At 48.3% G+C, this 11,188-nt stretch overlaps 1 protein-coding gene across 2 annotated transcripts in view; it reads right to left on the reverse strand.

Annotated features, from left to right (window-relative positions):
- The window catches only part of bcar3 (BCAR3 adaptor protein, NSP family member), a 32,114-nt gene extending 25,389 nt beyond the window's left edge, over positions 1-6,725 (reverse strand). For both annotated transcript variants that reach the window (XM_029827741.1, XM_011618653.2), the window contains exons 1-2: positions 6,589-6,725; positions 4,520-4,634 (exon numbers count right to left, since the gene is read on the reverse strand). In XM_029827741.1, the coding sequence (XP_029683601.1) occupies positions 4,520-4,634; positions 6,589-6,678 (205 nt within the window). In that variant the 5' untranslated portion in view covers positions 6,679-6,725. The remainder of the gene's footprint in view (positions 1-4,519; positions 4,635-6,588) is intronic.
- Positions 6,726-11,188: the final 4,463 nt, after the last annotated feature.

Below are 11,188 nucleotides of genomic sequence, written 5' to 3' on the forward strand. Positions count from 1 at the left end.
ACTTGCACTGCTATCTTTGTGAGGACATTCATAGGTATAATGCATGTCCCAGCTCTTTACCCTCACACCCTGACACCCTTAAGCCCCTGACCCTAACTCTAACCTCAGCCATGTCTCAACCCTCAAATGGTCCTTTGAAGGTGTGAAGATCATCCATAATGTCCTCACTTCCCAAAAATGTCCTGTGTTTGTTAGTAGAATTGTACTCTGTGTGTAGAAAGCAAACGTTTTGCTTTGGTTTCATTTTTAGAAAAGTGACTGTTGGTGATTTGTTATGATCTCAGCTCTTATCATTTTATTATTCTGCTCATTTAAGGGAATAATTTTAAAGCAGAGTAGCTCACAGCCACATATATAGCAACCCGTTGCTGAAATATGGAGCTGGAGCTACGCTTGGCCTTTCGGTTCTGACTAAATCACACGAGCATGTGGGAATTCTTGGCATCTTGGTGAGCCTCAGAGGGTGGCGCTTCCAGGAAGGTGCACGGTGAGTCAGGAGCGAGATCTGTAATCATCTCCTGAAGCACTAAAACACCGGCAAAAAGACAAAGAATGCAGGACGAGTAGATGCCTCTTGCTTAATGCTGACACGAGCTGTCTGCATGCGTTCATCCTCATATTTAACCGCCTAATTCACGGCTTACAGGGTTCGAGTCTACGTGGATAAAAGGACATAAGTAAGGTGGCAAAAAGGAGATTGTTTTTAATCAGACCGATGGAGCAGAAAAGAAGCAGCAGTGTATTCAAACACGGTGTGAAGCTGCCAGCGAAGCACCTGACTGCTCTTTATTGATGACTCCTGCATTCAACAGTACGCCTCTGCTCTCTTCCAGGCTAATGCCACAGAAGAAGAATAAAGACCAGAACATTTCTGGACTCCTGGGTTCTGCACCTGCAGGAACACCGACATGTTTCCGTGATCACAGCATAAAGCATTTTAACCTCACGGGTTTAATCTTGTAAAACTAAAGTTCAGACTTTGCATCCTGCACTCGTCTCCCCCTCATTCCAGCCTCTCCTCACCTCTCCTCCTCCCGGCCCCTTCGTCTCTGAAGGGAGACTCTTTGCACGTGCGCGTGCTCCCGTGTGTTTCTGCGCAGACAGGTTTAGAACCTCCGGTGTTTAGGTCACTCCTCAATCCTCAGGCTGCAGCCTGGAGGATTAGGAAACCAAAAGATGGGTTTTTTCTGACTCATAGTTGCTTAATGGGATTGTTTTCAGTTGGTTTGACAGCAGAGCCACTATTGATTCACAACCAACAGGACAGAAGCTCCACATACGTGATTCATCTTTGCACAACAGTCCTCACCAGGTGGATCACCTCTGTTTTTTGGTTCCACATCTTAAATGAACTCAATTCTGGGAACTAGATCTTCCCTGTTTGGACAGATGATTGATAAGAACCAACTGCACACACACAGATAGAAGCACATGTTTATAGTACACTACGTATTAACTGGAGGTCACGTTGATGAGGATATCACCTTCATACGGGAGGTGATCCTGCCTGTGACATAAATAATCATGTTCCATCGTCATTCCGCTCTGAGGAAAACGAGTCACCCCAGAAAAATCTTTGGTTTTTGAAGAATTTTCATTTCAAAGGCTCGACTCTCCACCTTTGCTTTGCTTTTTAGAGATGTAATTTACTCCAAACAACAATGTCAAAACATTACAATAAAAGCGTAGCTTTAATTTTATGATATAAATGGAGCTGTGTGTTTTTAGAGAACGTGGTGTGACCTAAGCTGGTAAAGAATGTGTGTCTGGCTGTTGAAAAGAGGAAAAAAAAGAAGATCTGCAACAGCTGGTAAAAACCATCCAACAACCACGTCTTGGTTCTGGTGGTCACAACGGACCTCTACCACCACTGGCAGACAGGAAAAAGTCCGATAAATATATTTCCAGCCATCATCACGAGCCCAATATGGACGGAGGGTTGTTGTGTCCATGTGGGTTTGATGGTTCTATATCTGTCTCAGATCGGAGCCCAGCTAAACAAACACAACCCAGACGGTCAGCGCCAACACCTGTCGCCTCTCTAACATGCACGTCAACAAGGATGCGTGCGTGTGAACCGTGTTCGGCACACACGAGTGTTCGGGTCAGAACGACACACCTGAATCTGAAGTGGGAATGAACGTGTGATGACTGTTTGTGGGTGAGGAGACCTGCGACCTGAGGCGTGAACCCTAACTCTGACCCTAACCCTGAGGCGTGAACCCTAACCCTAACCCTGAGGCGTGAACCCTAACCCTGACCCTAACCCTAACCCTATCCCTAACCCTGAGGCGTGAACCCTAGCCCTGACCCTAACCCTAACCCTAACCCTGAGGCGTGAACCCTAGCCCTGACCCTAACCCTAACCCTAACCCTGAGGCGTGAACCCTAACCCTGACCCTAACCCTAACCCTGAGGTGTGAACCCTAACCCTGACCCTAACCCTGAGGCGTGAACCCTAACCCTAACCCTAACCCTAACCCTAACCCTGACCCTGACCCTAACCCTGAGGCGTGAACCCTAGCCCTAACCCTGAGGCGTGAACCCTAGCCCTAACCCTGAGGCATGAACCCTAACCCTGACCCTAACCCTAACCCTATCCCTAACCCTGAGGCGTGAACCCTAGCCCTAACCCTGAGGCGTGAACCCTAACCCTGACCCTAACCCTAACCCTGAGGCGTGAACCCTAACCCTGACCCTAACCCTAACCCTGAGGCGTGAACCCTAACCCTGACCCTAACCCTGAGGCATGAACCCTAACCCTGACCCTAACCCTGACCCTGACCCTAACCCTAACCCTAACGCAGCGACCCATCACCTGTCACCTCCAGGAAACTTTATCATAAACTAATAAAAGCCAGATAAAAGTGCAAAATTCAATGAGGACATGCGTTCAGATGCAGAGCTGTGAGGCTTTGGAGCAGGTGGAAATGAAAACACGCCAGGAAACACGTGTTTTTACTGAAACTAAGGACAATTTCTAATCTTAGATAGGAACACAGTTTTTTCTAACTTGGGTAAATGTTACCTCTTGTGATTTCCTCTCTGTTTAGTGCTTTATTATTTAACAAGATGATTTTCAAAATATGCTGCATAAAAGCAGAGATGAAAGGATGTGGGGTTCCGAGCAGGACCACGGTGGCTCCATACCCACGCCATAACGATCCTCCTCATTCGCCCTCTAATTCTTTTAATTGGATTCATTTCCAACCAGGAAAGTACCTGATGATCTTCCTAATTACAGCCTGAAGCCGGGAGACAGAAATGTGATGAAGCCGAGTCACTTTGTGCCCGTTTGTCCGTGCGCACGTGTGGATCCCAAAGGTGGAACACTCTTATCTGGGTCAGACGGCTTGAGTCAGCACTTTTGAAGGATACGTTGTTTGTGTACGCGTGTGTGTGTGTGTGTGTGTGTGTGTGTGTGTGTGTGTGTGTGTGTGTGTGTGTGCGTGTGCGTGTGTGTGTGTGTGTGTGTGTGTGCCATTAGATGACGCCATGCAGACAGATAACACCAGAGCCGTTGTTTCCCCTGAGTAACCAACACGAAGGTGCAGCTCGGGCCTCTGCTGGTGGTCACACGGCGTTCCCGGGAACGCCGAAATGTGTGCGGAAAGCCATAATCCAAAACCTTCAACTGCTGTGGTGTTTATGCCACGTGCAAATCCTCACGCTTTCATGGTGATGCCTCCTGCTGTATACGAGTATATGCTGAAGTTTTCATTTCTGCACCCTAATTCAGCGACCTTTCATTTTAAATGTCAGTATTTTTTCCCAAATATATTAGCGTCAAAAGGGATAAAGCCTAAACACCTCATTTCCCACATCAGTGGAGTTATTAGAAACACATTTTTGTCTGAATAAATGTGAATAAAATGGAGATGCCCGCTTTGTACAATCGTCATGACACTTGTGTTAAATTTTGCTGACTTTTCATGACCAGAAAATATATAAAATCAAATTATAATTATTATAATTCTGTACGACCAAAAACAGGCAACGGACTGAAAACTGAAAAAAAAAATTGATCTGGTATAAATCTGATCTGGCTACTGATATTATTCTGGGACTTGGCATGAACTGGTCTCCTGCTACACAACTCTGTCACCAAGACAACACTTAGATTTCTCAGGACAATGCATGGGAAAGTGGGCAAACAACACACACACACACACACACACACACACACACACACGATTAAACTCAGCAGGACTGCAGGCCTCAGCATTCTTTTCCTTACTTTCTGAGACCTTTAAAAGTGTTCAAATGTTTGTGTATGTGTGTGCCAGCATTGTCCTCCTCCAGACAACCCCCCCCCCCCCCCACCACCACCACCATCAGACCCCCCCAGGCATGGACATGTCTTCACATGACAGCCATGCTATCGGGTCTCCACAACACAGGCAGAGACAGGAAAACATGGAGACTCCGACAAACACTCGCCTGAACCAAAGGAGCTGATTGAGGAGGTAAGAAAAGATCATGTTTGGTCGACTGCGCACGTGTGCGTGCACGAGAGTACCTTTCCTCCTCTCTCGCTCCTGAAGGAGGCGCAGGGAAGTGAGGAGGTGCAAGCGGTGAAGGTGATTGTGGACGCCGAGCTCCAGCAGATCATACTCAGAGATGTGGAGGAGGTCCTGAAAGACATAGAAACGTTGAGTTACATGTTGGCAGCCCGTAGCGTTTGATAAAAAACTAATTTTGACAGCTCTAAATTCACTGGCTCGTACTTTATTTTTAAAAAAACAAGCATTTAAACATTGGCGTTTGGGGATAACTTGGGTTAAACTAATGATTCATGTGTTTTAAGTGGCACCATCCAACCCTGAGGAAGAGTTGACAGTGTTTCGGATACGGTGCTGGTGTCAACCGACACCGTGACTCCAGCAGATCTCTCCTGATCTGAACAGCAGCCTCAACATTACTGAGGCTCATCATGACAACAGTAAAACAGCCCCTAACAACAGATGAGAATGTCAGATGAGAATGTCAGAGGCCCCGATGCTGATGTTTATCTGCTGATGCTCCTCAAGATGTAAACGCTGCACTGAAGTGAAGTGAAGGAGCTGCGGTAGATCTTCCTGCTTTACTCGCCGTTCAACAACTGAGAGGTATGAAGTGAGTAGAGTTTGGGTGTTTTTTAAGACTACTACCTTTGGAGGAAGGACAGGGAAGCCCTGTGTGTCTGGACAGGTTTGTGGCTCCAGAAGGAGGCCACAGGTGACCTCCCATCTTCCAAAAGCGTGCCGTTGCCTCCCCTCAACCTCCCCCTGTCATTACAGCATTGTCTTAAACACACACGGAAACAACCTGCAACCCGTCAGCCCTCGCTGCATTTAACATAAATGAGCCCTGAAACAGCCCAGAGGGGGAAGCCGCGAGCCTTTGAAGCCAAACTCAAGCATACAGCAGTGGACCTGCACACACACGCAAATAACACACACTGGCATCGCAGAACACTCAGGCCCGACACCAAGGCCTTGTTATTTTGGTTTTTCCAACAATGCAACCATTCTTTTCAGCTCATCACAATGTGTTGTTTAGACTACACACACTCGCACACACAACAGCAACACACTCGCAAGGACATTCAGAAGCACGGAGACTAAAGGGCACATGAGGCTGCACAATAACCACAAGCTCACAACACTGCACATCTGTACGCTTGCAGATGTTGGGCTGTCAAATCATCCGAATCACAGCAACGTTGTGGATTAATCAGGATGAAAAGCTAAAGCTAACGAGTAGAAACATTTATCCAGATGTAACACCGACACACAGGGAGAGGGCAGCAGCTGTAAACAGGCCTAACCAGTAATAACATGTTTGGATGTGAGATGACTTCACTTTACAGCTGTTCTGTTGATGCCACTATGTGGGAAAACTCCAGAGAGAGAGAAAATTGTTTGATATTCCAACCAAACGGGCGGAATCTCCCCCTCATTCATTATTTCAGTCATGCTGTCTCCTTTTGTGTCCAGCAGCAGGTTTGACATGTTTGCTTTCCTTTCTTTTGCAGCGCTGAACACTAAAATAAGCTCATAACAGGGTTGACACAGCCGTCCTCCATGTTGCTTTTGTCCATGTGAGTGTTGCTTCAACAATGAAGAACTCTTCAGAATTGAACTCTGCTCGCACACGTCAAACCTCCGAGGCCTCTGAGAAATGACGCTGAGCTTCTTTTGGCTTTAAAAGATCATTCTGATCATTCTAATGTCACCACTTTGTGATCGGCATTGGAGCGGGCGGTGAATGAGGGATGAAGCCGGCGCCCTCAGGTGATGTTTGTGTTGATGACGGGGGCTGGTTGGTTTTACCAGATAGCTACGAACCACTGAGCTGGATGTTGTTGCCATAATAGGCAGAAAGTTCAACAGTGCTAAGCTGCCTTCATTCTGCATGGCTGACGGTTTCCAGGGGGGTTGACGCCAATATGGTTCAATAACCAGATAAAATATAAATCGAGCGCTCGTCTTTGCCTCCCTCCCGTGTGTCTGGTGGAGGCTCCTGGTTCCCACATCGGTGTTTGAAATGTACCTGTAAGTGGTGCCCCCCCCCCTTCATTTACGAGCATCAAGGGGAGACCTTTACCTCCACGCCATCGTACTCCTGCTCTAATGCCAGGCAGTACTGAGGCAGACCCAGCTGGCTCAACCATTTGGAGATCGATTGGTGCTTCATGGCGACGCGGACGTGCACGCAGTCCAGCACTCACATCTTCAGTGAACCTGGAAAGTGGAAAAACATGATTAAATTCCTAAAACATGTGGAAAACATTTCTTTAAGAGCATGAAGCCTTTTAAACTGGTGTCAAATCTATAAGTGTTTAATAGCATTCACATATGTAAATAAAGGAGGGATAATGAACGGATCCAAAGTCGGGGTAGCGAGGACAAACACTAAACTGATGGTTAAAAATGAGTGACTCTGACCTCTGACCTGCAGGGAGGGGGGTGCCTCGTCAGCTATTTTAGTTTAAAGGTGTGAAGAACAGCATTGCTGTGATGCTCAGCAGAAAGAACAGTTGGTTTGGGCTCTTAATGTGACAGCGCTGCAGTTCTGCAGCCAAGTCTGGACCAGTCTGATGGAGGTGAGCAGAAGCACGACGGACTCTCTGTGGGAGTCTGAGCCTCAAACGGAGGCTCATCATGTGGACATGAAACAGCCCGTGTTGACCTTTAACACATCTTCACTGTTAGATTTGAAACATCTGATAGGAAACTCTTCTTCACCGGCCTTTCCAACATATCTGTCAGCGTGTGTGAAGCCATTGCTACAGCAGTCACGCAGCCCCTGCAAGCAGTCACCTTCAGTAATGTCACAGAGATGTAGAGGTGTCTTCCAACCCCCCCCCCCCCCCACCACCAATCTGAGCGTGTCATCATGTAAATTACACACAGTTCATACAGCTGATGGACTCTCCTCTGTCAGGGAGAAACGGAGGTCGTTCGGGAGGATGAACGACTTCTGTGGCTCCCAGGGAGCAGCGTCACATGCCCTCTTTATCCACTAACATGATTGTACAAAGGGCTCTTCAAAGAAAAGTGGGATCACTTTGATGTGCGTGCCGATGCTGCCGTTGGCTGAGCTGAAGTGCATTGTGGGATAGCAAGCTGCCCCGAGTCCACTTAAGTCTCATCTGAAGATACCGAACAAATTGGGTGGGAAAAACGCAGGTCGGGACAAGTACGAGGAAGAGCTTTTGTCCCTCTGGGAGGCAGAAAACCCGGCTGGGAGGAAGCCCCAGAGGATCTGGATCTGGACCGTCGAAGGTGTCCAACAAACTCCTCACCTGTCTGCACTTAATGATAAATCATGAAAAGGTTAAATAAGCTGCCTTTTGTGACAATATTACTACTGGCAGGTTTTACCCAGCGAGATGTTGTCCACCAACAGTGGGCAGGATATCGTTTTAGTGCTGGATATCGTTTTAGTGCTGGATATCGTTTTAGTGCAGGATATCGTTTTAGTGCCACCAAATGTCCTTTTTCCATCGGCTGTGTGCCGTTTACAGTCTTTAAAGCAAGAACGCAGATCTGGTGACCACATTAAGTCTGTGTTCATGTGCTCCACAGCTGTGGCTAATGTGCCACCTCAGAGCTGAACAGCATGGTTCCTGGGACACACACACGCAGACACACACATGCAGACACACACACACACACACACACACACACACACACACATGCAGACACACACACACACACACATGCAGACACACACACGTGCAGACACACACACACGCAGACACACACATGCAGACACACATGCAGACACACTTGCAGACACACACACATGTGCAGACACACACACACGCAGACACACACGTGTGCAGACACACACGTGTGCAGACACACGCACACATGCAGACACACATGTGCAGACACACACGTGCAGATTTTTGCCAGCCCTTTGATTTATTAGCTGGTTCTCTGATGGTGAGCCTGATAACAGATTATGCTGACACAGCAAATATGCACACTGACATATCTCATCTTCATCTCCTCCCATCCTCCACTTTCAATCAACTTAAGTCCTTTTCCAAAACATCAGAGGTCATTTTGATGGACCGCTGCCCTAACGTGCACCGTCACAAGCGCCACTTACAGCGCCGATTAAAATTTACCATCGGCGTATTTCTAAATGAGTCGATATTGACTTTATTACACAACGCAGCGGCAGAGTTTGATGGAGATTAACTATGCATGACTCATCATTTAATGCCTCCTGGAAATACCCCAAAATGCCCCGTTTTACCCTCCTCTAACAGCCGTGTGCAGAAACCGCTGTGTCACCTGTTCAAGATCTAGAAGCTTATCAATCAAATAGGTCTCAGGCACAAACGAGGCATCAGGACGACGAACAAATGAGGGAACCTGCCACGCCCCGTCTCCCCAGCCCGTCACCTGGACGCCATCTTCCAGCCAGATGATCCAGCTGTTCGCCGCTCTGAAGCGTTGCCTGATGCTGTGGACGGTCCCACCTGGGAGAAAGGTTCTTGGAAAATGATGGACACATTTGGGTTCCACAGAACTTTGATGGAGTTGAAAGGAGTCCAAGAAAGGAATTTGGTTGTGGAAGAGGAGTGAAACGGGCGTGTGGAGATGCTTCTACACATTCCCAAAACTCCGGAAGTATGACAGAACAGTGAGGAAACCCGTCCCCAAGTTCACGCTGCAGAAATCCGAGCCGCGTCCCGAGAGGCACCTCTTCCTGTTCCGTCCCATCTCGTGGGTTTGACCTCAGCATTTTCCCACGACCATATTTCTCTGGAGCGCCATCACAGCCTCCACCGGATTATGGAATATAAACTGACCTTTCCCAGCATCCCACCGACCAAACTCCCCACATCAGCAGCAGCAGGGTCCGAAGTCTGGAAGCACCCCTGCAGCATCAGAGGACATTTCTAAGCGGCTCTAACGGCAGCCTGCCCCTCCAAGGGCATCTGGTGCGCCAATGAAATTAGGCACAATCCCACCAATGGAGTTAAGCTGCTAGAAGAACATCAGCGTTTCCATCGAGCCAGTGACAGCAGCCTTCTCTGGGCCGGGGAGACGGACGAGCTCCTGCTCTCAGAGAAATGTACCAAACCTTGACCCGGTTCAGCAGCAGGTGAGGGCGCCACACGTCTGCTCTGGCCGCCACCCCTGAGGTTCTGTTGGTGCTGATTAGAGGAACCCGTCCTTCCTTTCATCTCGTCCCTCTGCTTTACGTTCTGCTCCTCACCAGCCTCACTTGGAAAACAAAATAAAAGCTCCCTCTATTGTCTCCTCCCTCTTTGATCTGATCTATAGTCACAACATCCGACAGATTTTTATCATTTTTAATGGGTGATGAAGATGAACTAAATATTTTCTTTGGACGCTGATATCTCAGGGCTGGGAGACAAATTACAGTTATTTGAATGCGATTGTTATTCTGCAAACACACACACGCACACACACACACACACACACACACACACTCACACACACACACACACACACGCACACACACACGCACACACACACACACACACACACACACACACACACACACACACACACACACACACACACACAGGCTCTGTTATCACAGCAGTCAGGACTTAGTCCACCGTGCTTCTACTGGTTTTTAACCAGTTCCCTTTTTAGGGCCCCTAAACACAAGTGTCTACTTTACAAGCACAGAGGGGAAGAGTGTAATTTCAACCAAGAATACATATTTCTCACTCAAATTATATGAAGGTTTATAGTCTCATATTACTGAAGCCATGATGAGGACCACCCACTCGGGGGGGGGGGGGGCATTAGTACATCACAATAAATATGATCATTAATATCAAAAACTACTTTAAAACAAATACATTTAAACAAATACATTGTTTGTTCCTTTATTATGGAGACAGGCAGGCAGGCAGACAGGCAGGCAGGCAAGCAGACAGACAGGCAGGCAGGCAGACAGACAGGCAGGCAGGCAGACAGACAGGCAGGCAGGCAGACAGACAGACAGACAGACAGGCAGGCAGACAGACAGACAGACAGACAGACAGACAGGCAGGCAGGCAAGCAGACAGACAGACAGGCAGGCAAGCAGACAGACAGACAGGCAGGCAGACAGACAGGCAGGCAGACAGACAGACAGGCAGGCAGACAGACAGACAGACAGACAGACAGGCAGGCAGGCAAGCAGACAGACAGACAGACAGACAGACAGACAGGCAGGCAGGCAAGCAGACAGACAGACAGGCAGGCAGGCAGGCAGACAGACAGGCTTCTCTAAAATAGTGCAGATTTTAAAGTGATCAGAAACCCCTCAGCCCGCCCCCCAAAAACAAGCCTCCTCACAGGTGAAGGTGAGACTGATGACACGGACAGTTTCTCCCTCTTCCTTCTGTCCAAACCAAATCTAGACCTTGCCAATCATTTAATCATGTCTTACCTCCAGAGAGCTGCAGAGTGAGCGACACTGTTCCATGCAGGCTGCAGCTTGCTGCTGGGGGGGGGGGGGGTAGAGATGTCGTAGAGATGCTGCCCTACAGCTGAAGCTGTGATCACCGTGGAATCGGTTCAGCGAGCACATCAGACAGGCTGCAGTGAGTCAGCCAATGATCTGCAGGCACCAGCCCACAACCTGGGGGGAGACCACAGAGGAGGAGGGGGGGAGAATACTGGTACTGCTGTCTGTGCAACATGGCTGAAGACACCTGTAT

This window comes from Takifugu rubripes, chromosome 20 (assembly GCF_901000725.2).
Source record: "Takifugu rubripes chromosome 20, fTakRub1.2, whole genome shotgun sequence".
Classification (NCBI taxonomy): Eukaryota; Metazoa; Chordata; class Actinopteri; order Tetraodontiformes; family Tetraodontidae; genus Takifugu; species Takifugu rubripes.